Raw genomic sequence first — 25,589 nt, forward strand, 5'->3', positions numbered from 1 at the left:
GAGTTGAAACCTCATAATTCTATACCGCTGGAATAATCTCCAAATTAATACTACAATAAATAGGATTATAAACAATAAAAATTATCAGTTACTGCTGTTCAATATTTCCAACGACTCTTAATTAGAAAATATCTATCTTTTTTAAAAATCATTCACTTTAATTTATTACAACTTACAACTAAAATTTTAATATATGACCGTGCCATATATCATATTTATCCCACTTATTTCAGAGGTGATGACTTACTTTACCGCCCGGCTGCGGTAAACGGAAATACTACACACCCATGTGATTACTCAAACTCGGCCTTGGCCTCGTTGTGTCAATTTTACATACGTGGATAATAATGTCTATGTTCCATTTGTGGTGTAAACCACTATTACAACACAAGAATGTTTTCTTCCTTGTGATCAAACATCTTTAAACGTTATTACTGTGGATGTTTAAGAATTTTGAACGAAGCACTTCTATAAAAAAAAATTAACATCTCTTTTGTATTTTATTATTTCTATTTAAGTACATACAGACAAAATTCGGACAAACAATTAATTGACAACAAATTTACACTTGTTAGGATATGATTTGCTTTAATATTTATTTGTAATTTTGTGTTTACTTGAATCCAGTCAAATTCTTGATCCAGGGAACATAATCGAACGTCCTTGTGTATCCTTTAGGATCAGGGCTCTCACAACCATTCTGACTGATAAAACTACCAATTCCGACATGCGCCACTTCTACACGGTTTATGTATTGAATCAATGGACCACCAGTATCTCCCTTAAAATACAAATTGCTCATAACAAATATTCACAAAGTGTAAAATTACAGTAAAAGTAGAACTTACGAAGCAAATTCCTTGATTGTAATTGCCCGTTGCACATAACATAGTGTCTACGATTTGATTCCCAAAAGTTATCCTGCATTCTTCATTAGATAGAGATGTGACTGACACATATTTGACGGCATTTTGAAGATCAGGATCCTCTAAATAAAAAAAATGTTCCTTAACAATTCAGTAAAAACCGAACCGAACTAGTCACCATCATTTATTTGTCCCCATCCCATCGTTACAAGATTTACGTTTACAGAAAGCGGGCTTCCTGGCAGCGCATGTACCGGCTTCACATAATCTTCAATCAGAAAAGTCTAAAATCGAATTTTTCTAAACAAATAATATTTACCAGTGAATGTTATGGGCATTCGAAATTCAATAAGACCAATGTCATTTTCCAAAGTGTCTGGATTATAATCTGGATGCAGGACGAAGCTGTCAGTGGTCAGTTTTAAAGTACCACTGTCGCTACCGTCCAGTTTGTGTGAACCAAGTTGAACTGTAAACAAGATGCCTCTAAGGAGGAAAAAGATTCAATGGAATTTTAATATTAATTGTGACAAATACCCATCGACACAGTGTCCAGCTGTGAGGACCCATTGGTTGGTCAAAAGCGCACCACTGCAGAAATAGGCTCCATCATTAGTGTGGATGTTGATGGATGCCAGGAAAGGAAATTGACCGGCGTATGCCACTTGACCCCCAATTATTCGCCCCCCTAAATATTTGTTGGATTTTTTTTTACTCCTGAACATTAAGATAAACTTACCGATTTCCTTCTTAGCTTTGACAGATTCATTCTAAAACGTTAGATAAAATTCCTTAGATTTTATTCTCTGTAGAAAGATTTTTGATATTACCTGTTGTAATGAGGCGGCACAAATTACAGTTACGCACCAGCACAAAACAATGGATGATAACATTTTGAATCAAAATATCCTAGTGTTTTGTCAGTTTTATATGGCTGCGAAGGCTGTAACTGGTCTTGTTATCTGATTATCATGATAGTTGCTAACGGAGATTCACATATGGCAACCTAGTGACCTAATGAGAAAGTACGAAAGAAGAGAATATTGTTAACTCAAAATGACTAATCAAAAAAATGTGTGACAGTAATGAAAGTAAAAAATATGTTAAAGACGAGTCGACTCTTTGAATATGAATAGGCAAAGAGAAAATAATTTTTGAGAATCATAATGATGATAAATAAACTATTCGACAAGAGATTATAAATGAAGACGTAATGAAGAGAAGGTTGGATTTATAAAATGATGAAATCAGGAAATAATGCAAAAATGATGAAACGATGGAACAATTGAAACACAAATAAAAAAGAAATTTCATCACTAGAAGTAGAACTTAGAAAACAATTTCTTTCATAATGATTGAGACTCTGTTAAAATATTTTTGCCGGGGGTAATTTTTCGAATAAAGTATGAGCTAAAGAATTTGCAAAAATAAAACAACTGAACTGGTATCAATCGAACATCAATTATTCGCCATCAGATATCCGATAGTCATACTTTTGTGTATCGAGTGGCAACAGTTTAAAAGATAAAACAAATAGTCTTTGTTTGCTGGAGAATTTTCTAGATCGCAGCATTTGGACAAGAAAATTGGGGAACAGTTTTAGAAATATTATTTTAAAAAACTTCATATTTTTTTCAATTTTTCCCAGTTAAAACGTAATTGTAAAACTTGACCCATCAATAATTTAGTGAACATGAATAAGATAATTGCATTTTACCCTAATGTGATGAAACTTTCAAATGCAACTCTCCTAGACCAGACCGTAGACTCAGCGACAGTACATGAAGCAAGTCAGTGACAGTAAGTTTTAGAATGGACTTGAAAAAATATTTTTACTTATTCATTTTATAATTACAAATTTTCGGTTGCACACAAAATGTTGTGTACACCGTGGCTGCGAAATCCTTTGACGACCTTGAGATTGTCTTGCCTCGGCCTAAACGGCCTCGGCGACAATTTTGCTCTCGGTACGTCAAAGAACAATTTCGCATCCTTGATATGCAAATAACTATTTTGTTCGACACTGTCAGAATTTGAGAATTCTCTCCTGCGTGAACGGATTTTGATAAATGTCACAACTTGTCAAAACGAAACGTCAAGCTAATTTTAAAGATTCTAAGCGATTTGAAGCCTTTAACTCGTCGAACAAAAAAATATGGTATTTTATTGAAAATAAAAATCCTAACTGTAACAAAAAATTCACAGCCAATTTGGTGAAACATTTATTTTAAATATTACAGTTAATGAAATTTAGTCAAATTCTTAATCCAGGCAACATAGTCGAACGTCCTGGTGTATCCTTTAGGATCAGTGCTCTCACAACCATTCTGACTGATAAAACTTGCAACTCCAACATGCATCACTTGTCCTCGACTGACATATTGTATCAATGGACCACCAGTATCTCCCTTGAATGAATAAATTATAAGCATCAATAAGAAAATGATAGTTGTTTAAGAACTTACAAAGCAAATTCCTTCATTGTAATTGCCTGCTGCACATGCCATAGTATCTAGGATTTGATTACCATAAAACAGTCTGCATTCAGCATTAGAGATCGTCGTGACTGACACATAATTGACCATATCTTGAAGACCAGGATCCTCTAAATTAAAACAAACATTTAGTAAAACATATGTCAATCTAGAAGACTAGTCACCATCGCCCACTTGTCCCCAACCCATAGTTACAAGAGGTGAATTGTCAGAAAGCGCAGCTGATGGTAACAAATTTACTGGTTTCACATAATCTACAATTAAAAAAAATCAGAATTATATTTTCCCCAAACTAATTAGATATACCAGTGAAAGTAACAGGCATGCGAAACTCGATAAGACCAATATCATTTTCCAAAGTATCTGGATTATAATCTGGATGTAGTACGAAGCTGTCAGTTGTCAGTTTCAGAGTACCACTGTCGCTACCGTCCAGTTGGTTTGAACCAAGCTGAATTGTAAACAAGATGCCCCTAAGGAGGAAAAAGATTCAATAGAATTTTAATATTAATTCTATCAAGTACCCATCGACACAGTGTCCAGCTGTGAGGACCCATTGGTTGGTCAAAAGCGCACCACTACAGAAATAGACTCCATCGTTAGTGTGGATGTTAATGGATGCCAGAAAAGGAAATTGACCGGCAAATGCCACTTGACCCCCAATTATGCGCCCTCCTGCAATCTCATTCAATTTTTTCTGTTATTCACTTGCGCCATCTACTTACCTATTTCTCTTTTAATTTTGACAGGGCCGTTCTAAAAAAAATAAATTATTACAATCCTCTAACTTATTGTTTATTAGTTATTACCTCCTGCAACGAAGCGGCCAAAACTGCAGAAATGCACCAACAAAAAACAATGGATAATAGCATTTTGAATCAAAATTAATATGTTACTGTTGGATCGATTTTATAAAGGTGTGGTGGTTGTAACTCGTCTCGTTATCTGTTATCATCATGATAGATGAAAGTTAAGCTTCACATATTTCAAATAATTACTGACAAAGGAAAAATACGAAAAGAAGAATGTTCTTAACTGAAGATTAAAGAAAAAAAATTGTCACAATCGTAAAGTTATAAACGTGATAATGATAAGTTAACTATCTGAAAACGAGTCAAATAAATAAATGAAGTAGGGATAGTGATAAGCTTCAGGCAACAAAATTCTGAAATGAAAAATAATGTATGATAATAGCATGACAGTGGTATACTTAATAAAACATTGAAATACAAATCAGAATAAGTTTGGTAAATAGGACCAGAAATAAGAAAATTATTTGTGTTATAGTAATGATGATTGGCATTTTGCTGACATATTATCTCTGGTTAAAATGTCTAGGTGGGAGATTTGCAAAGAGATCTACTGATTTAATATGGATATAGTGCAGTTCCAAGTTTGTTACAATATTTTTCTAAAGAGAAATAAGTAATGACAAGCACTGAATGAAATTTTTTGAGTCTACTTAGTGTAGCGATTTTCTTTTCCTAGGTTATAAATTTTAGTGGATGACGTTCATAATAACAATTATTTTATTAATGGTCATACAAGAACACATTTAATTGCGTTTTTCAAAAATTTCCAATTTTGTGCGTTAAGATTCTAGATATCGTAGACACAACACAAATAAAGACTTCTTTGCTATATTTGCATTAAAAAAAATAAAAATCTCGAGTAATTCTAAGATACAACAGCCATGACAAAAAAGATAAATCATTCCCTATGTAAATAATTTTGCAAAAAATTCCTTTTAGTAGTTTTCTTAATGAATCAAATAAAAATTTAGATTAAAAAAAAGATGTACATGTTTGTTATTAGTTATTTACGAACCGAGTACGAGAAGATATCTTTCGCGCACGAGCGACGAAGTAGCGAGTGTTTCAAAAACTTCAAACATGGGCCAAAAAAATAAGCCGGTTGATATTTTAAAAAATAAAGCCTTGTACTATTTGAAGGTCACCTGGTCTTATTATATGCTTTTATCACAACACCTGTTGCTAAAAAAAATTAATAATATGAATCGTTCAAAAAGTTATTTTTGACAAATGCATCAAAGTACTGCAAATGACATGACAAACATAAACATTATGTTATAAAATGTCTAGATAATCAACGAAATGATATGAAAGTATTCTGTAATTTAATAAATTCAGAAATAGAACACACTAGCAGAAAACTGGATGACTAGATCATAGAACAAAATATTTCTTGTTATTTCGTTATTTGTTTGTGATCAGCTAAAATTATATTTCCGGCAGCAAAGTCTGGTGTTAGTGATAAGATAAAACTTTAGTAAAGAGAAAGGTTTAGAAATCAGTTAAGTTAGTAACAATCAAACATCGATAGATCGCAATGAAACTTCTGCTATTCATAGTTTTGTGTTTTTCCACCATTTGGGGGGCAACAATCCAAAAGGTAAATTCTCGGTCTAAAATAATCTATCACCGTCATTGTCTGTATCACATTCTAGAGAAGACCATATCGATTGGACAAGAAAATTGGTAAACAAGTTTAGAATGACATTGTGGCACTTTTAAAATAAATTTTGATAGATGGACGCATAATTGGAGGCATCCCTGCTAAAGATACAGAATTTCCCCATGTGGTCTCCATCTGGACAACCACTCCTCTTGGCAGATACTTCTGTGGAGGAGCCGTCATTGACAGACAATGGATTTTGACTGCTGGCCATTGCGTCCAAGAGTAAAACCATCAAACACTATCATCTCAACTTGACCTTTGATTTTCAGTGCTGTATCATTTTCCATTCAATTGGGGTCAATTAACTTGTCAGGAACTGACCCACAGAGGGTGACAGTCACTGCCACGTCCTCGATAGTGCATCCAGATTTTGACGAAGAGACTTTAGTCAACAACATCGGGCTTATCAATCTTCCGGAAGCCTTGAAATATACTGGTAACACTTCAATACGCTTATGGTCCAGTGGAAATTAATAAAAAAGTTGCAGATTATATCAATGTGATCGCACTACCAACTGAGGCACTTCCGGACAATACTGTCTCAACGGCAATAGGCTGGGGCCAAGTCAATGATGGTAGGTTTAACACAACATTTAAAAAATATATTCTTGTGTCATTTGTACATTGAAGATGAGTCTGGTCCTGTCAACACTCTTCAAAAAGTGGAAGTAGTGACTCTATCCAACGAACACTGCAAATACACTTATGGTAGCCAAATTACTGACAATATGGTGTGCGCTTTAGGAGCTTACAATGAAGGAATCTGTATAGTAAGTACCCCAATGGTGCATTTTCCATTGCTGTAATTTCAATTGTTACAGGGCGATATTGGTACCCCCTTGATACAAGGCCAAGGTGAAGACTCGGTACATATTGGTATTGCCAGCTTCTTGAGCTCCAATGGATGTGAAAGCATAGACCCATCTGGGTTTACAAGAACTTTCGAGTATCTCGACTGGATAAAAAATGCTACTAATATAGCATAATAGGAATCTGCTGATTTGAATGTAATAAAGGGATTTATCAAATGAAACTTTTAAATATTTTTCTGACATTAAAAAATAACATTGTACAAAGGTAAAGCTGTAGTGACGCATAATAGTGCCGTTTAAAAGACATAACGTATATTTTTAGATCATTTGCTCATATATTACTTATTTTAAAAGCTGCAGTGTATTGTTTGTTGCAAGAGAATCACAAACAAGACAGAAATTTTAACTTTTTATTGTGCTAATAAAATAGATCTTGAAATGTGTTGCTGAGCTACTGTGATAAATTTAAGTACTCGATCATCCGCATAAAATTATATCATATAGATGGATCACGATAGCACATACATTTGTAATCTGAAGTCATAAATTAAAATTTATTATTTTCTTTTAATAATCAATTGACGTCTGTGGGATTAGCTAACAGGTTGAACAGCTGACAACATGACATTCGATAAGAAATATTTTTATCTTTAATTTTCTTGGCTAGATTTTACTCGCTACTAGTCAGCGCTTCGACGAGTTTCTTAACCTTTTGAAGGGAATAAACAAAAGTTTGGTTTTAAATGTAGATACATATTGACTTTCCATTGCTGAATGAAATGAAATAAAACAAAAGAAAGAAAGCTTCAGTTTCATATTTTTGAAATTGACATTCTGATTGAGCTTTTAGAGAATCTAATTTTTTGCTGTTTTTAAATTTTTCTTTGATTCCTCTGTTTTGAAGATTCACAAATTCTAAGAAAAATCTGAATTCTGAATGCTACGAACATATCAAAAACATTCAATATTTTTTTCTACAGCAGAAAAATGTTTTTTTTTTTTAATTTTCCACTAATAGGTAATATTGAAAGGAGTTTTGATAGTTGAAAAAATGCATTTCCGTGATGAACAGCCATTTTCACTACAAGTGAGCAAAGTAGTGCATTTAATCATGAGTAGGGAAGTTGGGCGTCTGAGCCGAAGGCGAGGACTCCAAGCGTACAACTGATTAAATGCACATTTGCTCATGCGTGTTGAATCTGATTTTTCCATGATCATCATAAAAAAGAGTCGCGGAATCAAAATTTCGAGCAGCATTTTTTTGTCACTTTTTTAATTTTGAGTTAATTGCAGTGAGTGTAATTAAATCATCGGTTTCACCTGCTGCCTACTCCTTATTATGCCGCAAATTACTATTTTTTAATGTAAATAAATCAAAATGACAAAAACATGATAAGAGTAAAAAATTAGGTTATATTAACGTAAACTGTGCATACCTATTATTATCTAGCTGCATCACTATTTTTCATAATTGTTAAAATCACTGAAACAATAACAGTTTTTCACAACAAAACGTGGATCAACAAAATTCGAAACAAAAGAGGTTATGTTGTTAGGCGTTGCGTGTTTGTGATTGGTTTACTGATTTTAGTTTAATCAGTGATCCCAACACACAGTGCATTTAGCATGAATTTTCCCAGAAGTTTACCCCAAGCAATTTCACGTTTTCTCGTCAATTGAAATCTAAATAACAGGTTTCAAATTTAAATAAATCAAAAATAAGACAAGCTTTAGTTACTAATATTCAGAAAGTATTTTAAGAACAGATTTAAGAAACTTTCAGTACAACATATTTGGTTCACAAATTCTCAAAACATTTACTTTGCTCACTAGTGAGAAAATATTATTTCATCAATTGCCATCTTTGCTTACTATTTTCAGTGAGCAAAAACCACTAAAATCCAATGATTATGGAAAAAAACAGTTTTTTTAAATTCTGTTTGTCCGTAACTATTATTCTCTAATTGTTGTACTTTTGACCATAAACTTGCTTAAGGAATAACGAATTTCTTTTTGAATGATATCCTCGCTTAACGTGAAAACGTCAACCAAATTTCAAGATGTCTGCAAAATTTATTTCAGGAAGCAAGTAGTTTATCCAGTTTTATCAATGGTGTTAAGTCAAAAGGAACCAACTCTCCGATAAGATAAATTTTCTAATTCCCAAAAATGTTCATTGCTCTAATAAGTCACAGTTCGTCAAAAATTCGTTCAACCAAGATGCGTTTTCTTCAATTCGTTCGTTATCTTGCATGTATTGTTTTGTCGGTGAATGCTGCAAAAAAACTTAACGGGAGTATCTTGGACGACATTCAGCAGAGAATAATCGGAGGCATTGGAGCTACATCTGCACGATTCCCATACTCAGCTGCAATTTATCAAACTACTCCTAGTGGAACATTCTTTTGTGGAGGAGCTCTAATAAACAACCAATGGGTTTTGACTGCCGGTCACTGCGTCGCAGAGTAAGTACAATATTCTTTTGTAACAATTAATTTGTTTTATCTTCTCCAGTGCTACAGAGTTTATTGTTCAAATCGGATCTGCCAAACTGAAAGACGCAGATCCTAATCGTGAACTCTTATCTACCAGTACATACGTCCTACATCCTGAATTTAATCCAGATACTTTAGAAAATGACATTGGACTTATCAAATTCCACATGCCTGTCACGTTTACAGGTAATGGTATCAGTTGTCTGAAGAACTCTTCTTGAAATATTTCCTACAGATTATATCAAACCGATTCCATTTGCATCTTCTGATATGTCAGTCGGTGAACCTGGAATCACCATGGGTTGGGGTCAAACGAGCGATGGTACTTCCTCTTCTTTCTCAAATCATCTTAACCAAAATTTTAATTTTCTTCTAGCAAATCCAGGTCTTACAGAAAACCTTCTTTATGTCTACGTTGTAAGTATAACTAATGAGGAATGTAGTTATTATTTCGGAGCTCAGATTAAAGACAGCATGCTTTGTGTCGATGGGAACTACAATCAAGGATTTTGCTGGGTAATGATAATATACAGAGTGGCGTTTTTATTTAGTTTTTTTTAACTCCAGGGTGATAGCGGTGGTCCTCTAGTACGACATGTATCAACTGGTGGTGAAGAACATGTCGGTATTGCAAGTTTCATCAGTCAGAATGGTTGTGAAAGCACAGATCCTTCGGGATACACAAGAACCTACTTTTATCACGACTGGATACAAAATGTTATTGATACAAACTAGTAATATTAGTAAATATTTTAAAAATTTGTCTTAAATTAATCAACTTGAAGAGTTGTTTTGTTTGCATCACAAAGGGATTATGAACCCACTCGCAAATTATATCAGAGATGTCAAAATTCAACTTCTCAAATTTTATCAAATTCATCAATACATTTTTAAGTGAGTCACCTGGAAATATAAGGAGCTGAACCTATCTCAACGTGCCATTATCACCGTTAAATTAATCTCTAGTATAATACAATTGTTTATATCACCTGACCTACTCAGCGGTACTTAATAAAAACACATCAATATCACTTGAGACCTGTATTGCACGTGGTGAATATTTGATTTGTAAAATATTCAGTTCATAGACAAGAATCTCTTAAACATGTGTGGTTTGTCAACTTTGGCTTTTATAGTACCTCCATTTAAAAAAAGGAAAGAAGAATCTTTATAAATAAACAATATAATAATATTGACGATTATTATCCCAAATGATTATTATAAAAATGCTACTATCATTTTATGGTGGAAATGGATAGTGGATAATAAATCGAATTCTTCCTTTGAAGAACTGCGTAGTATAAAGTTCAGTAATAACTGAGTTGTTAGAATTTTACTAATTATAATTGGAATATGGTGAGTAACACCAGGAAAAGTTTGATCCAAGGAATTAACTGGTTTTAAACAAGAAAAGCTCTAATTAAAGAAACTAACGAAACCTTACAAAGAACAATTTTTTAGAAGAAAGTTATAGGATAACAGAAGTAACAGCAAACCAGCTCGTCCTACAGAATAAAAACCTTCTATTGATTCGGTGAACAGAATAAGTGATGTAATGGTAAATTATGCGACAAGTGCGTAAACCACTACATTTTTATGAAGGAGAAGTTTGACACACGAGCCTTAGCCGAGTGCGGTAATCCCACGAGTTTGTAGAGTTTCATATTTTTCTAAGACTGTTGGCAGTAAAACACAAATTTTAAATTTGACGGCTCGTTTTTTAACATTTATTAAGTAATTTCTCTAAATAATATTTCATTTAATATTACGAATCCAAAATGGAGATAAGCAAGAAAATTGGACAAATAATAATCAGTTTCTGAGAAGCAACAAGCAACAAGTCGACATTGTCAACATTGTCAACGACAACGACAACATTAATTAACGCCACGCCACAAGGGCATCACGATGGATACAGAAATTTTCATGATTTTTTTAATACCTTGAAAAATTTATTAAAAATGGTTAATTGCACGTTCAAGAATAATTCAAAAGATTACGCTTTTCTAAAATATCCCTGATTTAAATTTAAATAAGAATTGTTTCACATTTTTTCAGTATAGTTTATTTTATGTTGGAATAAATCTACAACAAATTTAAATTATATGAATTGAACATTGCAACATACATTAAGAAGAAGAAAATGTGCGTAAGCAATTTTAAAAGTTCAAGAAAAAACATTTTTTCATAATTTTTCAAATTAAATATAAAAATTGTTTGGTTTATTATCATGCATGACGTTCAACAAAAATTGTCAAATTTCCATGGCATTCTTGATATTGCATTTTATTACTTAGTAAGTTAATTTTATCACCTTTGTTTTTTTTTAAATCTTATTCTTTTTCCCCATAATGGCAAAACTGTATTTGTGAATACAGAAAGATACGCTTGTTTGAAAATCACACAAAAAATGTATGGGTGCTATTTAAAAAACCAAAGTTGGTTGCCATAGCAGCGAAACAAAAAAAGATAGGAACAAACTAGAAAGACCAGATGATGCAGGATAATACACCAATCAACTTTTATATTAAACATTTTTTCATAAATTGTCAAATTAAAAAGTTACAGCCAATATTTGATACTTTTGTTCCACCCTGTATATTAGAAATGGATACAATACGAAACAAATCCAAAGTAATAGAGTTGACATTTAAATCTTTCCAAGAAAAGGATCATTTTTATCTCGAACATTATATTATATCTTCACTAAAACAATTCTGAACTGATCCTAACCGATTACAATAAAAATTACTACATCAGAGCGTGGACTTTGATTCAAGAATTCTGTGTTGCGTGCTTTATCACTCACATTCTTTAATAAGTTTTCAAGTGACTCACTTTGAAAAATAAGAAACAGAACCTATCAGAGTGAACCATTTATCATTGTAAAATTGATTTGTATCACCAAACAATAGATTTTATTACATGACCTACTCAGTAGACACATCAAAATCACTTAAGATCTGTCCTGCCTTGCACGTGGTCAGTATTTGATTTGAAAAGTGCTCACTTCCTGAGTAATAAGTTTAATAAATGTATTTCATTTTGATCTCCTCTAGTGTTATCTAACAAAAATTCCTCTTTTTTGAGTTCCACTTTTACCTGAAATGAAATTATCTCTTCTAGATCTTCATAAACAAACTATAAAATAACATTGACGATAATTATAGCAAACGATTATTATCATTAAAAAGCTACTGTCATTTTATAATGGGAAAGAATAATAATATTAATCCTTTCTCTGAAGTACCTCTCAAATAAAACATTCAAATCAAGATGTTAGCCGTATTAAGATGATAAGATAAGAACGTAAAGTTTTGGGTTAAGATGTATATAAGAAGAAACTCAAATTAAGTAAATTGTCTTAGATCAAAATGAAGTTTTCGCTGATAATCTCGGTGGGTCTGCTCCTGGTGGTATAAACATCAAAAGAAAATAATTCATTTGTGGTAATTATGCTTTGTTCTAGGCCAGCCATCCATCTACTCAAAAGCATATTGGTACGACTGCCATCCACTAAAATAAGTCTTGTTACAACTTTGCTTCCAGGGGGTCGGATTATCGGCGGAGAAGAAGCCAGAGCTGGGCAGTTTCCCTTCGCAGCAGCACTCTACGTGAGAACAGCAGACGCTACAACTTTCTGCAGCGGAGCTCTTATCAGTAACCTGTGGATTTTGACCGCCGGCCACTGCATCGATGGGTAAGCTAGATTCTGTTTAAAGTGAGAGAAAAACTGTTGTTATCTTTTCAGAGCTCTTTTGATTACTGCCCAGTTGGGCTCAAACTTGTTGCAAGGAACTGACCCCAACCGGCTCACTATTGCTACAGACAACTTAGTGATTCATCCATTGTTTGACCCACTAACTCTTGAGAATGACGTCGGGCTGGTCATGTTCCGAATGGCTATAACTTTGTCAGGTACAGTTTCATAACACCTTTTAGAAGAGTTCCTCTACAGTACTCTCCATTTTAGATTACATTCAACCAACCAGTTTCTTCCCAATTGTGGATCTTCCAGGATCTGCTCCTGTCACGACATTCGGATGGGGGCAAACTAGTGACGGTAATAAATATAATATTCACTGCATAACACTTTTTGATTCACAATCTCTTGTTTTCTTGCAGAAGTTGCCGGTCTTACCAATGAGCTACAATATGTTCAGCTCACCACTTTGAGTAACGAAGAATGCACATTGGTGTTTGGATCCCAAATTGTTGACACCATGGTTTGCATCGATGGAAATTACAACGAAGGAACATGCAGGGTAAACTATAGAGTATTATTGTAGTAATTTCTATGTGTTGTTTTGATTTAAGGGTGACAGTGGAAGTCCTCTTATACAAAATATAGGTGGAGGCCACACACTCATCGTGGGTATTGCCAGTTTTATCAGTACCAATGGGTGCGAAAGTACTGACCCGTCAGGGTACACCAGAGTATTCCCTTACAAAGAATGGATCAGCAATGTTACAGGCATTAAATAATTATGACAAATAAAACAACTACCTTATATAATGTTTATTCGTTTTATTGATTAATTTAGTTTAGTCTAAATTTAGGAGTAACCAAATTTAGAAGAAGAAATTAAACTTTTGGCGAAGAGACTGGAAAAATAAAAATTACTAGCCGTTGAATATGTCTAAGTAGATAATTATTACCTTTCTTCGGTACACTAATAATAGTTATTTACGCTACGCGTATTACGCGCGTGTGGTTTGCACAACGAGGCTCTAGGCCCACATTGTGTAATCATAAGTGCAACAATAACACAGTATCCCACGTGTTGTGTACGAAATTTTATCTGCGATATCAAAATATTTTTAAATCTACCTAAATATTTTTATTTGAATCAAAATTCAATTCAAAGGGTAAAGTACAATTAAATGCCGATTGATTTTAAAATCTATGCAACTATGAAAGTAGTAAAATTTAGATTTTCGTTTTAGATAAGAAAAAATACATTATTTAGACGAAAATCTGTCGTTACACATGGAAGCAGAAGAGTTCTTTCTTTAGTTCTCTTTAATTAATTATTGCACGGTGTGCGGTGAAACATTTATTACCGCACTGTGTGTGGTGAAGTAAGTCATTACCTGTACGAAATTATTGGGATAAATAGTTAGGATATACCGCATTGTCGTTGATAAAATGTTTTATACCGTAATTTAAAAACATATATTTACATAAACAAATTATATCTATCGGTATGTGTATTATGTTGATTGGAACATTTAAAGGAGATTAATAAAATCCTGTGTACCACATGGGACCAAAGTACAGGAAAAGTATTAAAATCTCGTAATTTACTTTTTGTGTTAAGTGCGCAAAATGATTGTTTTTTGTTGGGGCATGAGAATGAGTTTTTGGTCGAGACCGTTAGGTCGAGAGTTCGAATGCGCCAACAAAACAATCATCTTTCGCGCGAAATACAAACACTATTTTTTCTACAACAGCATTTTAAAATTTTTGAATTTTTTAATTTTTGTAAAATTTTCCTTGGATGTTAAAATATTCGTCAAAAAGTTTCCTTGGGTGCTAAAATATAACTATTTTAGCATCTAAGGAAACTTTTTGACAAATATTTTTTCACTATCAAAAATGACATACTTTGCGACTTGATAACGATGCATAAATGTCACGTTTTTTTGACGGTTGTAGAAAAATAGCTATTTATTGTTGTTATCAGATTACTTTACATATTGTAATAATAATGATTTGATTTTAAATTAATTTAAATTAAAATATTGTAGAAAACCAAAAAGGATACACCTAAATAGCCTTTCGGGACAAACCTTGCATTATTTTCTTGAAATGTATACTGGAATACCGTGTTGTTTCTTATACAAAGTGTCTATAAAAGAACGTATATCATGAGTCCCTTGATATACTCGTACCTACGTTCTTTGTATTTTTTAATAAGATGAATTAAAAGCGGCGTTTAAAAACGATAAGATAACTATTATAAAATTTAATAGCTGCCATATAACCATTTCCACATTGTAGTACTGTTATAAAATAAAAAGCTACCGTAGCTAACTAAGGAAACTTACTAAGATAAGTAATTAATAACCATAAAGCGTCTAGAAGCAATATTAGTAGAACACTAAATAGATATAATTTTAATTGATTTATATGTGGAATAAAACTAAGAATTAATTAAAGTCTTACACGATCGTTGATTATTTCCTTAATAGACAGTATTTTACTTCCAATTGAAAAAATAGAGCCATGGTGGAAACATTGATTGATTTAACAAACAATTTCATACTTAAATGTTCGCTGCTAGTCTAAAAACTAAACATGTGACTCACAAAATTATCATACTTTTATATAGCTTACACGTCAAATTTGACACTCTAAAACAAAATGTCCAAATGGGATTTGTATTGAATATTTGTTAAAAACTGATAGGAAGAAGATTTTATGCTTATGTGTAAATCTTCCGAACAAAATATAAAAAATCACTTATTTTAATTTTTTCGGAATTCTGTTGATTATAAAATACAAGATCACGACGATGTCGAGTATATGACTCAAAAAATAATTGAAGAGTACCGTATATGGGGTTTGGAAGTCAACATCGACAAAACTCGATATATGTGCATAGGAGGTGCACAACAAGACCTGACGCTAAAGACAGGACAGATTATAAGACGATGCGAAGAATATAAGTACCTAGGAATTAACATAAAAAGAGACGGAACGATAGATAAAACCATCAAAGAAAGATGTACACAAGGCAGAAAAGCGATTGTGGGACTAAGGCATCTCAAAAGATAACAAAAAGAGAATATATAATACCATCATAAAGAGCATAGTGACATACAAGAGTGAGATATGGCCGCCAAAGAAAAGATTAGAGAACATGCTCCTTACAACAGAAATGGATTTCTGGAGAAGATCAGCAGGAAGAGAACGAATAAGAAATGAGACAATTAGAGAAAACATGAAGGTTAACACCACAATAGTGGAAGACATTCAAATTAACAAACTGAGATGGTATGGGCATGTTGTACGAATGGAAAGGGAGAGACTTCCAAAACAAGTATTATTATGGACACCACAAGGTAGAAGAAGAAAAGGAATGCCAAGAGGAAGCTGAACAGAAAGCGTACGAGAAGAGATGAGACAAAGGCGACTCAACGAAGAAAAATGTAATGACAAAAGACAATGGAAAATGGATATCGGAAGACGCCGTAGAACGTTGTAAACCGGAAATATCAACAAATTATAAAATACAAACTAAAGAAAGCTTATATGGTGGAAAAATGTAATTAATTATTTACTTCTTTACACCATTACGCTTTTCTATCAAAACGAACAAAACAGAAATTTGTAGGAGATAAACGTAATCTCCTTCACATCCACAATTAGTTTTATACGACAATTAAACGAGAACATCTTTATTTGTTTATTTACTTTGCCAAAATATACAAAGCGTTCATGTTAGCTAGTATACCAGAAAAATGAAGACATTTGTTTCTCTCATTTTATACATCTTTGCTCAGTGTTCCTCATCTACTCAACTCTCACTCGGTAAACGAATTTTCAAAAATAAATAATCACGATTTACCAATCTAGATTGTACAGGTGGGCGTATATTCGAGGGACAAGAAGCAATAACTCCCTACCGATGGCCCTTTATGGCAGCAGTTTATGTCCAAACAAGTACCGCTAGATTCTTTTGTGGTGGTGCCCTCTGGGGCCGTGAGTGGATCATAACAGCTGGACAGTGTGTTGATGGGTAATTATTTTCCTTAATTGTTATTCATTTAGTGTAAACTCTTGCAATCCTAGTGCCACCTTGTTTACGATTCAGATCGGTTCAATCACTTTAGAAGACGAAGATCCAAATCGTGTAACACTCACCTCTTCTGACTACATCATACATCCAGATTACAATCCAGACACTCTAGAAAATGATTTGGGACTCATAAAACTCAACGAAACTTTTGCTATAACCCGTGAGACATTTTTCATATTATAATACAATTCATGAAAAAATCATTTTAGCCACCAGCCAGCCCATAGCATGGTTGCCAACTACCCCACTCGACAACGAAACAATAGTTTCAGTATTCGGATGGGGGCAAACTAGTGATGGTGTGTACATTTAATCTCTCAAGCCAAACAAGCAGTTTCTTTGTTAATCCATTTGCAGATGGGCCACTACCTGTGAATCTTCTTCACTGGAATACTGTCACTGCTTTGAACAATGAAGATTGTCGACTAATTTACGGAAATCAGCTCAAAGACAACATGGTCTGTGTGGCTGGCGACTATAACAATAAAACTAGAACCTGCAGTGTAAGCTGAAGCTGAGTTGGTAATATTTTATCTAATGGTGGTCATTAAAGGGTGACAGTGGCGGTCCTCTAGTGCAATACTATGGCTCAGGTTTATCAGTCATTGTTGGTATATCAAGCTTTGTTAGTGGAAATGGGTGCGAAAGCAGTGATCCATCAGGGTTTACAAGAACTTATCCTTATAATGACTGGATTAAAAATATAACAAATCATATATAAATATAAGGAAAATAATAAACATTCAGGTTTTTCTTTTATTTCATTTCTCTCAATTTTTATTTTACGATTTACCTTGATTCCTATATTCCTTGGTAGGTTTTGTGGTAAACCAGTTTAATATTAGCCACAAATTCGACTTTTAAATGTTCTTAAAATTTAATACAAGAAATTATGCAGTAGTCTGATTTTGACTATTTTATTGATGCGAGAATTTATTGTGAAAATACCGTATGTTTCAAAAAATGTCTGGTCAAGTAGAATATAAAAAACAAAAGCATTAAAAACCTACGGCTTAACTTGAATAATTCCGGCGTAAATGTGATTACCTCTATAATTATTTTGAACGAACTGTCAATGAAAATTTCGGGAAATGCTTGAGAACGATTCTTTTCCTACGATTCTACGCGAATTTACGTTGGCGCCAACATTTGCTCTGCCGTCGCGGACAGGTCGCGCCCGTCAGAGGTACCGTTCGTCTTCGTCATATACGTAACGAATTAAAGTTAGGTCATTTGTCCAGGGCAACAATTAAATCCGCGCAAAATGTGTAAACAAGAATGTAATAACAATAAATACAATTTCACTCTATAATCCAAAAACCCTTAATTTACCCTAAACTACATTACGAGTATTTTCTTTTCTTGTCTACTTACTACAGAGGAACTAAATTACCTACTTATATTAAAAGTTAATCATCCAGCTTGTATAACGTTCCAAGAAAATTTTTAACATTAAAAAATAATGCAGTGTTGTAATTTTGAGATTTTTTTATTAATTAGTTAAGTCACATGTCTAACTGTTATTATCAATTGTGTTCCGAATCCAGTCTTTGTAAAAGTATGTTCTCGTGAATCCAGAAGGATCAGTAGATTCACATCCATTTGAGCTCAAAAAACTTGCTATCCCAACATGTTCTGCGGTCCCACGTGGATGTAAGAGTACCAGTGGACTCCCTATATCACCCTAAATAACACACAAAATTGGAAATTGATAAATAATAAATTGAATCGGTTAAATTACGTGACAAGTTCCTTCATTGTAATTTCCACCAACGCATGCCATACCATCTTTTATTTGGCTTCCATAGTATATTTTGCATTCATCGTTAGACAACGAGGACAAATACGCAACTTGAAGGGTTTCCGATACAGCAGAACTCTCTAACAAAGCAAATATTTATTTTGGATCTTAGTAAGTTTAAGTGATAATACCATCACTGGTTTGTCCCCATCCTAGAGCACAAACATCTGTACCGGACCCGAGGTCGCCCATTGCCAGAAAGTCGATAGGTTTGACGTAATCTTGGCGGGTTCACCAAAATTTCAATTGAGGATAATAATTAGTATGATAATTAATATAAAAGATTTAGAGATGCTTACCTGTGTAGGTTATGGGCATATGCAATTTTATAAGAGCAATATCGTGTTCAAGAGTTTCTGGACTGTATTCTGGATGCATAAAGTAAGTAGAAGTAGAAAGTGTAACACGATTTGGGTCTGTACCACTTAAGTTTGCTGATCCTAGACGAATTGTAAATTGTGTAGCTCTGGAAATAATCTAATTAATTATTGAATATTTCCAAATAAAGTCTCCTGCAAATGTGGAAATTCCATACATTTTACTTCGAAAGATGAACAGTAAAGCGGTAATGCACCCTGATTTTAATATTTAATAAGAACATACCCATCAACACACTGAGCAGCTGTTATGAGCCACTGATTCCCGTACAAGCACCCTCCACAAAACCATGTCATACCAGGAGCCTCAACATTGATGGCAGCAATGCATGGGAACTGATTGATATGTGCGGGAAATCCACCAATTATTCGAGAATTTGTATTGTTTTTCACCGGAATTTCCTAAAAGGAAAGTATATTTTCCTGAATAATTTTGAATTTACATATTTGTTACATTCTGCTTCGATGCTGATACGAGCAAAAGAATTGTCAACAAGAACAACATTGTGATGTAAGGACTGCCCACTACTACTACCTACTAGGTACTACTACTACTACTACCATAAATTGAAAATCTTTATTTGTTGGTTTTATGATGACTGATATGTTAGCAGTAAACATTCTTATTTTTTATATAATTTTTTATCTTCGGAGAAGTTTATAGTTGAAAGGATCAAGTATTCAAAACTGATACTCGTATATTGTTTTTGTAGAATTTGTAATAATATACAGTGAAAATTGTAATCCAAGATTGTAAAACTTTATTGTAGCTATAATGGCATTATCTTCTTTTCTAAAGTTCAATATAGAAAAGTATTCACAATTAATCCGGTTATTTTCTATGGACAGTCTTCTTTTAATATTTTTTACATAGTTCTTTATTATTAATCTCTGCTCCACATTTTTTAGTGTTAAATAGTTTCATTTTTATTAAAGTTGGCCGCCTCACCAGGACTGCACCGTCGACTGTAGATTTCCACTAATGAACATCCAATACGCAGTAACTACTGAATAGCAGTAGCAAATGACCATTTATTGAAAGCAGCATTATCCCCATTAAAAATGTTAGTTGACACATTTAAAACTGAGTCTGAAGAATAATTGTTTATAGAAGTTGAAGTTTACTCAATGTCATTTTATAAGAGTGGTTGAGTTATACTCTGGGTGCAAATAATAGGTTGGAGTGGCTAAAGTCACTTGGTTGGAATCGTCTCCTTGCAACTGATCCTAACTGGATTGTAAATAGTGAAGGTCTAGTTCACAAAAAATTTTTCTTTCAGAATTTAATCCTTCCACAGATTGGTCAGCGTTGATGATCCATTATGTCCGATATAGAGCACGCTAGCAGAAGAAGGTACTCTCTGGTGTTCGCACTTTTACGCCAACAGCAGAAATGCATTTTAAACTAAATTATGACCAAGTATTCAACGACAACGATATTTGATAAATGTCATAAAATAATGTTTTTCTATTGTTACTAAAGTAACATTAACAACAAGCCAGCTTGTACTAACTTCATTTTAACACTGAATCATTGTATTATTAAATGTCGATGGGAGAATGAAAAGTTTAATACATTACACGCTGCGAAAGCTCTTTCACGTGCTTAGAGTTTTTAAATAACCTCGGCTACGCTTTCGCTTTCGCAGCTTGTAATGTAAATAACTACACTCACCGGCAAAAAAAACGGAACACTAATTAGTCAACAACAAATTATTCCCATAATGCCTATTTTGATGTATTTTGACCAGGAGGCAATGATAGCAAACATAACCTTGAGCATCAGCATAGGTTATTTTATTAGCAATTTCGCATAAAAACAAATTTTTTGCTTAAAAACCTTCTTTTCTTAAATTTACCATTTTTATAATAATCAAGCAACCTGGTTAGATTTTTATAACTTTTGTAATTTTTTATTCTTGTTAACTTCGAATTTAAGTGCAGAACGTAAAAAAATGCCTCTAGCTGGTGTAAATATTGCCAGAGCAGTAGCTTTGGTTGAAGACTGTTGTTGTTTCCGATATGCAGCTAATGCTATTGAGGCTCCTCTTGCTAGTCGTCACAGAGCTGTTAGAAGGTTTCAAGAGACTAATTGAAAAAGAGCAACCACATACCGCGACCACAGATTTTTAAATAATAATGGTGTTCCGCTTTTTCTGCAGGTGAGTGTACTTTTACTAGATCATCTTTAAAGAATCATCACTTGCTCAGAAGCTGCTAATACCGCAGCAAAACATATTAGAAAAAAATTCATTCCGGTCCTCCTCGAACGTTGTCATATTGGATTTTCGGACGTTGGTGGCCGCTGCAAAGTTGTATTTTGCAATAGGGGCAGGTTGTCTACCTATAATTCGCGCATGAAGCTCAAGCTGAACCTAGAAATAAAATTGTTTGGACTTTTATTTGAATCAGTAAGTTTCAATTTTTTACGGTGGAAATAAATGTCAAGATTACACTGTTTTCCTTTGGTTTTCCTCTTTTGTCAATTGTATTTTACTATTTCTCAAAACTATTTTTTTCTATAATTGATTCAAAAAATTGAAATTCACGCATAGTTATCCGTGCATGAAGTGGGTCATTTTTTTACGTGTATTTTTTTTTACATTGTTAGTAAGATCGAAACCATAGAAACCATACAAAACAGTGTGTGAAATGCGATTTCAGGCACACGACTATTTCTGTGTTTCACTTCACGCACTGTTTTTTATTAGTCACCTAGCAACATGGTCACTGCATTGAAACTTCAGAGTTCCTTCAAAAATTTGAATTTTTAATTTCAATTTTTTGAATCAATTATAGAAAAAATATTGTTTATATTTCGTGCGTGAAGATGTTTTTGTGCATTCAAAGGCTTATACTGCCTCGACCTTCGTCTCGGCGTAAAAGACCTTTTCATGCACAAAAAACACTCTCTTCACGCACTTAATATAAAAATAACTATTTATCTCTATTGAATGTCAAAGTGACGTAAATATGAAATAGTTACGCACATGTCAATTAAATTTTTTAAACGGTCAGATATTCACGAATTTAAAGGGTTTTGGTGATACAATGTAAAACTGGAGTTGGATATCTTTGTTTTTCCTTAATCTGAAAAAAAATATTTAGTTTCTTTAAAACCTATCTACATTCTGATGGTAAAATTAAAAATCTAATGTCTGACTTATTGTTTATTTAAAGAAAATAATTTTAAAACAGTTAATTCATATTGAAACATTTTAATGCAACATTATTTATTTAATTTGTTGTAATGTTATGAATCCAGTTAACGTACGGATAAGTTCTTGTGAACCCAGATGGATCAGTGCTTCCACATCCATTAGAACTAAGAAAACTGACTATACCAACATGAACTGCCACATATTTGCTGTAAGCATCCAGTAGTGGACTTCCGACATCACCCTAAGAAAAACTCAATCAAAGAATGGAAAAATATTTGCAAGACTTACAAAGCAAGGTCCTTCGTTATATTGTCCAACAGCACAGACCATTTTATCTTTGATCTGGTTTCCATAAGTGATCCTGCATTCGTCGTTAGTTAAAGAAACGACTTCCACAACTTGGAGTTCATTAGAATATGCAGGATCCTCTATACGACATTGTAGAATTAAAATGTTAATAAATTAGAAATAGTTGATAATTATTTTACCAATAGAACTTTCCCCCCATCCGATCACTCGAAGATTGGGTTTCGCTGGTAGTTCGTGCATTGCTAGTGGAGCGATCGGTCTTATGTAATCTACAAATACAACATGAACACTAACCTTAGCACAAGAATAAACTTCACCTGTAAATGTTACAGGCATCCGCAACTTGATTAAACCAAGGTCATTTTCAAGAGTGTCTGGATTGTAATCTGGATGCAAAAAATACTCAGAAGTAGCCACAGTGATGCGATTTGGATCATGGTCTTTTAAAGTGGCTGAGCCCAAGGTAATGACAAACAAAACTGCACTAGAATTGCAAAGATAGAGAAAAAGTAAGGTTTTTGGAAACTTACTCGTCGACACATTGTCCAGCGGTAATTATCCATTGATTTTCAAAAAGGGCACCTCCACAGAATGTTACCATGTTTGATTTTTGAACGTTGATGGCCGCCGCAAATTTGTAATTTGCGATGGGGGCAGGTTGTCCACCTATTATTCGTGAATGGGGCTCAGGTTTAACCTAGAAATCAGTTTGTATGGAAATTTATTTAATTTAGTAAAGTTCAGTTTTTTACAGTGGCAGCAAATGTCAAGATAAAAGAAACAAAAATTGAAAAATTCTTCATTTTGAAGTATCTGTTGATTTTTTTGGTTTCTATCGGTATACTAATCTAGAATAAACATCTTACAAGGCTAATAAACATTTATAAATGGATTATTTCAGTGATCTTATCACAAGTTGCTCTATATGTTTTGAAAATTTTTTTAATACCTATGTTTATTAAGATTGTGTACATTTTGAAAATAAGAGCAAAAATAAAAAACCATCCATTTATGATGCATCACTGGTCAATAACATAATTATTATGCGTTTCGTTAGTAAAAGTCACCTGTTTCTTATTTATAAAATGACGTTATTTATTAGAAATTGTTTATGGAAACATTTTCCACAGAGATATTATTTATTTTTCATCTTTGAATCTTTCCCTACACCTTTTTAATCGCTTATATTGTTTTATATAATTTGGTATCACATAAACTACCACATTAATGTATGACATGTTGAGCACGTATCAATTAAAATTTTTAGAGGAAAATGATACAAGAATTTAAGAAGCTTAACGAGTTTAGTGATATCACTTAAAGGTAGAGTTAAATAACTTCCTGGTTTCCCATAAAATTCTTCATTTGAAATGTTTCTAAGTTTATGAATTATTTTGTTGTTTTGAAAACAAGCACGAGTTGCAGACGATTTTTAATAAATGGTTTAAAGGATGGTATGGTAACAAACCACAGAAAAAAATAACAATTAGTCTGTAAACTGCCAATAAGATTGCAACATTTATTTAATTAATTTCATTTAAGTTCCTGTTATATTCTTGATCCAGCTCACGTATGGATATGTCCTTGTAAATCCTGAAGGATCGGTACTTTCACAACCATTCCCGCTTACAAAACTTGCCACACCAACATGGACCAATTCATATTTACCATAAGCTTCAACCAGAGCACTGCCAGTATCACCCTTTAAGACCAATTTATCAACATTGAAATATTTTCTTACAAATATTAGCTTACATGGCAAATCCCTTCATTATAGTTTCCTTCAATGCAAACCATATTGTCTGTGATTTGATTACCGTACACTACCCTACACTCTTGGTTAGATAAAGACGTTACATAAACATATTTTAATTCACTTGACAGAGAAGAATCTCCTGTAAAAACATAATGATAATATTTTACTAAATAATTAAGATCTGTCCCTACTATCACTAGTTTGGCCCCATCCAATAGCTCGAAGGTATGAATAGTCTGGCAACGAGTTCATCGCCAGTGCAGTAATTGGTTTGATAAAATCTGCAAACCAGAAATATGAAAAAATCAAATTGATAGATAAATATTTCTCACCAGTAAACTCGACCTTCATCCGCAACTTAATTAATCCAATATCATTATCAAGAGTTGCAGCGTTATAGTTTGGGTGAAGAACGTACTCAGAACTCGCCACTGTCAAACGAGATGCATCTTCTTTATCCAAGCTAGCCGACCCTAAACTAATAGTGAAAAGAATCGCACTACAATTATTGGAAAATTAGTTTTATAAAAATAGGGACCTTCTAGGCCTTTACCGATCAACGCATTGTCCTGCTGTAATTATCCATTGGTTCCCATAGAGCGTCCCACCGCAAAAATGTTTGCTGTTAGAAGTTTCAACCTCTATGGCGGCTGAAAAGGGAAACTGGTAACTGTATGCTACATGTCCTCCAATAATACGAGCCGAATTGCTAAAAATTTTGTTTTTGTCTGTGAGGACTTCCTAAAAAGAAATTTTACGTCAATGTAGTTTTTAATCTTTGTTTACCTCAGATGTGGTGAAAAATAGGAGACAGGAAATAATCGAAAAAATTAAAAGTTCCATTTCTGCTGATCTGCTTAATACGAGGCTCTCCTCTTGATAAAGATTTTATGAGTTAAAGCTTTATTTATACATCCTCGTCCAAATTTGTTTATTGTTTTATTATTTCTCATTTCTTTCCACGTTGCGTATATGTATTTTATTTTTAAAATTTTATGTTATCATAATGTACTAAAGTAAAAAATTGTTTAGTGACTGATACATGTGATAACATTTTTGAAAGAACTGCTTGCACTCTTTGGAATTTACCGTGGGGTTATAGAATGTCAAGTCATCTCGTTATTTGTACTATGACAGGATTAGAAGGTATTAACAGTTCAATTAGCTTTTAAGTCTTGGACTGGATAACACCTTTCCTAAGATACTTGGCTGGATTAAAATTTATATAATAAAG

At 33.3% G+C, this 25,589-nt stretch overlaps 8 protein-coding genes across 9 annotated transcripts; 3 read left to right on the forward strand and 5 right to left on the reverse strand.

Annotated features, from left to right (window-relative positions):
* Positions 1 to 487: 487 nt before the first annotated feature.
* LOC138131473 (brachyurin-like) lies at positions 488 to 1,821 on the reverse strand. Its single transcript, XM_069048493.1, has 7 exons — positions 1,697 to 1,821; positions 1,606 to 1,636; positions 1,404 to 1,554; positions 1,186 to 1,352; positions 1,045 to 1,134; positions 849 to 988; positions 488 to 781 (listed from the first exon to the last, which is right to left on the reverse strand). The coding sequence occupies exons 1-7, from the start codon at positions 1,757 to 1,759 to the stop codon at positions 614 to 616; spliced, it is 810 nt and encodes a 269-aa protein (XP_068904594.1). The 5' UTR covers positions 1,760 to 1,821; the 3' UTR covers positions 488 to 613.
* Positions 1,822 to 3,075: 1,254 nt separating this feature from the next.
* LOC138131472 (brachyurin-like) lies at positions 3,076 to 4,414 on the reverse strand. The gene is made up of 7 exons (XM_069048492.1): positions 4,171 to 4,414; positions 4,087 to 4,117; positions 3,886 to 4,036; positions 3,668 to 3,834; positions 3,526 to 3,615; positions 3,332 to 3,471; positions 3,076 to 3,274 (listed from the first exon to the last, which is right to left on the reverse strand). The coding sequence occupies exons 1-7, from the start codon at positions 4,231 to 4,233 to the stop codon at positions 3,107 to 3,109; spliced, it is 810 nt and encodes a 269-aa protein (XP_068904593.1). The 5' UTR covers positions 4,234 to 4,414; the 3' UTR covers positions 3,076 to 3,106.
* A 1,206-nt stretch (positions 4,415 to 5,620) lies between these two features.
* On the forward strand, positions 5,621 to 6,872 carry LOC138131064 (brachyurin-like). The gene is made up of 7 exons (XM_069047821.1): positions 5,621 to 5,773; positions 5,829 to 5,859; positions 5,911 to 6,061; positions 6,109 to 6,275; positions 6,328 to 6,414; positions 6,470 to 6,609; positions 6,661 to 6,872. Exons 1-7 carry the CDS (start codon positions 5,711 to 5,713, stop codon positions 6,823 to 6,825), a joined length of 804 nt encoding a protein of 267 aa, XP_068903922.1. The 5' UTR covers positions 5,621 to 5,710; the 3' UTR covers positions 6,826 to 6,872.
* Positions 6,873 to 8,607: 1,735 nt separating this feature from the next.
* Positions 8,608 to 17,703, forward strand: LOC138130393 (transmembrane protease serine 9-like). Its single transcript, XM_069046837.1, has 11 exons — positions 8,608 to 9,116; positions 9,166 to 9,332; positions 9,382 to 9,468; positions 9,523 to 9,662; positions 9,714 to 9,880; positions 12,150 to 12,163; positions 16,738 to 16,891; positions 16,945 to 17,111; positions 17,161 to 17,250; positions 17,309 to 17,454; positions 17,505 to 17,703. Exons 1-11 carry the CDS (start codon positions 8,821 to 8,823, stop codon positions 17,670 to 17,672), a joined length of 1,596 nt encoding a protein of 531 aa, XP_068902938.1. The 5' UTR covers positions 8,608 to 8,820; the 3' UTR covers positions 17,673 to 17,703.
* Positions 12,433 to 13,664, forward strand: LOC138131066 (brachyurin-like). Its single transcript, XM_069047822.1, has 7 exons — positions 12,433 to 12,562; positions 12,616 to 12,646; positions 12,696 to 12,846; positions 12,898 to 13,064; positions 13,120 to 13,209; positions 13,272 to 13,411; positions 13,464 to 13,664. Exons 1-7 carry the CDS (start codon positions 12,521 to 12,523, stop codon positions 13,629 to 13,631), a joined length of 789 nt encoding a protein of 262 aa, XP_068903923.1. The 5' UTR covers positions 12,433 to 12,520; the 3' UTR covers positions 13,632 to 13,664.
* A 718-nt stretch (positions 17,704 to 18,421) lies between the features above and the next one.
* Positions 18,422 to 19,743, reverse strand: LOC138131042 (brachyurin-like). The gene is made up of 6 exons (XM_069047797.1): positions 19,584 to 19,743; positions 19,356 to 19,531; positions 19,052 to 19,218; positions 18,884 to 18,973; positions 18,693 to 18,832; positions 18,422 to 18,635 (listed from the first exon to the last, which is right to left on the reverse strand). The coding sequence occupies exons 1-6, from the start codon at positions 19,632 to 19,634 to the stop codon at positions 18,465 to 18,467; spliced, it is 795 nt and encodes a 264-aa protein (XP_068903898.1). The 5' UTR covers positions 19,635 to 19,743; the 3' UTR covers positions 18,422 to 18,464.
* Positions 19,744 to 22,286: 2,543 nt separating this feature from the next.
* Positions 22,287 to 23,490, reverse strand: LOC138131264 (brachyurin-like). Its single transcript, XM_069048185.1, has 6 exons — positions 23,352 to 23,490; positions 23,130 to 23,296; positions 22,917 to 23,083; positions 22,779 to 22,868; positions 22,579 to 22,718; positions 22,287 to 22,531 (listed from the first exon to the last, which is right to left on the reverse strand). Exons 1-6 carry the CDS (start codon positions 23,400 to 23,402, stop codon positions 22,367 to 22,369), a joined length of 780 nt encoding a protein of 259 aa, XP_068904286.1. The 5' UTR covers positions 23,403 to 23,490; the 3' UTR covers positions 22,287 to 22,366.
* Positions 23,491 to 24,085: 595 nt separating this feature from the next.
* LOC138131058 (brachyurin-like) lies at positions 24,086 to 25,344 on the reverse strand. Of its 2 annotated transcripts, XM_069047809.1 has the most exons (6): positions 25,142 to 25,301; positions 24,909 to 25,096; positions 24,688 to 24,854; positions 24,547 to 24,636; positions 24,355 to 24,494; positions 24,086 to 24,301 (listed from the first exon to the last, which is right to left on the reverse strand). In XM_069047809.1, the coding sequence occupies exons 1-6, from the start codon at positions 25,196 to 25,198 to the stop codon at positions 24,137 to 24,139; spliced, it is 807 nt and encodes a 268-aa protein (XP_068903910.1). In that variant the 5' UTR covers positions 25,199 to 25,301; the 3' UTR covers positions 24,086 to 24,136. The 2 variants fall into 2 exon arrangements, with proteins under 2 accessions (XP_068903910.1, XP_068903909.1); XM_069047808.1 differs by having other exon boundaries at positions 24,547 to 24,854; positions 25,142 to 25,344.
* Between the last annotated feature and the right edge of the window lie 245 nt (positions 25,345 to 25,589).

This window comes from Tenebrio molitor, chromosome 5 (assembly GCF_963966145.1).
Source record: "Tenebrio molitor chromosome 5, icTenMoli1.1, whole genome shotgun sequence".
In the NCBI taxonomy this organism is placed as follows: domain Eukaryota; kingdom Metazoa; phylum Arthropoda; class Insecta; order Coleoptera; family Tenebrionidae; genus Tenebrio; species Tenebrio molitor.

Coding starts and splice junctions, on each gene's coding strand:
- LOC138131066 (XM_069047822.1), top strand. CDS start 12,521: ATGAAGTTTTCGCTGATAATCTCGGTGGGTCTGCTCCTGGTG. Junction 12,563..12,615: donor CGGTGGGTCTGCTCCTGGTG/GTATAAACATCA, acceptor GCTTTGTTCTAG/GCCAGCCATCCATCTACTCA. Junction 12,647..12,695: donor ATCTACTCAAAAGCATATTG/GTACGACTGCCA, acceptor CTTTGCTTCCAG/GGGGTCGGATTATCGGCGGA.
- LOC138131473 (XM_069048493.1), bottom strand. CDS start 1,759: ATGTTATCATCCATTGTTTTGTGCTGGTGCGTAACTGTAATTTGTGCC. Junction 1,135..1,185: donor AATGCCCATAACATTCACTG/GTAAATATTATT, acceptor TTCTGATTGAAG/ATTATGTGAAGCCGGTACAT. Junction 989..1,044: donor ATGGGGACAAATAAATGATG/GTGACTAGTTCG, acceptor TTTTTTATTTAG/AGGATCCTGATCTTCAAAAT.
- LOC138131472 (XM_069048492.1), bottom strand. CDS start 4,233: ATGCTATTATCCATTGTTTTTTGTTGGTGCATTTCTGCAGTTTTGGCC. Junction 3,472..3,525: donor TTGGGGACAAGTGGGCGATG/GTGACTAGTCTT, acceptor GTTTTAATTTAG/AGGATCCTGGTCTTCAAGAT. Junction 3,275..3,331: donor ACAATGAAGGAATTTGCTTT/GTAAGTTCTTAA, acceptor TATTCATTCAAG/GGAGATACTGGTGGTCCATT.
- LOC138130393 (XM_069046837.1), top strand. CDS start 8,821: ATGTTCATTGCTCTAATAAGTCACAGTTCGTCAAAAATTCGTTCAACC. Junction 9,663..9,713: donor ACAATCAAGGATTTTGCTGG/GTAATGATAATA, acceptor TTTTAACTCCAG/GGTGATAGCGGTGGTCCTCT. Junction 16,892..16,944: donor GCTGGACAGTGTGTTGATGG/GTAATTATTTTC, acceptor TTGCAATCCTAG/TGCCACCTTGTTTACGATTC.
- LOC138131058 (XM_069047808.1), bottom strand. CDS start 25,198: ATGGAACTTTTAATTTTTTCGATTATTTCCTGTCTCCTATTTTTCACC. Junction 24,495..24,546: donor ATGGGGCCAAACTAGTGATA/GTAGGGACAGAT, acceptor ATGTTTTTACAG/GAGATTCTTCTCTGTCAAGT. Junction 24,302..24,354: donor ATAATGAAGGGATTTGCCAT/GTAAGCTAATAT, acceptor TTGGTCTTAAAG/GGTGATACTGGCAGTGCTCT.
- LOC138131042 (XM_069047797.1), bottom strand. CDS start 19,634: ATGTTGTTCTTGTTGACAATTCTTTTGCTCGTATCAGCATCGAAGCAG. Junction 19,532..19,583: donor TATCAGCATCGAAGCAGAAT/GTAACAAATATG, acceptor CTTTCCTTTTAG/GAAATTCCGGTGAAAAACAA. Junction 18,636..18,692: donor ACAATGAAGGAACTTGTCAC/GTAATTTAACCG, acceptor TGTGTTATTTAG/GGTGATATAGGGAGTCCACT.
- LOC138131064 (XM_069047821.1), top strand. CDS start 5,711: ATGAAACTTCTGCTATTCATAGTTTTGTGTTTTTCCACCATTTGGGGG. Junction 5,774..5,828: donor GGGGGGCAACAATCCAAAAG/GTAAATTCTCGG, acceptor ATCACATTCTAG/AGAAGACCATATCGATTGGA. Junction 6,276..6,327: donor GGAAGCCTTGAAATATACTG/GTAACACTTCAA, acceptor AAAAAGTTGCAG/ATTATATCAATGTGATCGCA.
- LOC138131264 (XM_069048185.1), bottom strand. CDS start 23,402: ATGAAGAATTTTTCAATTTTTGTTTCTTTTATCTTGACATTTGCTGCC. Junction 23,297..23,351: donor TCTTGACATTTGCTGCCACT/GTAAAAAACTGA, acceptor ACTGATTTCTAG/GTTAAACCTGAGCCCCATTC. Junction 23,084..23,129: donor GCTGGACAATGTGTCGACGA/GTAAGTTTCCAA, acceptor TTGCAATTCTAG/TGCAGTTTTGTTTGTCATTA.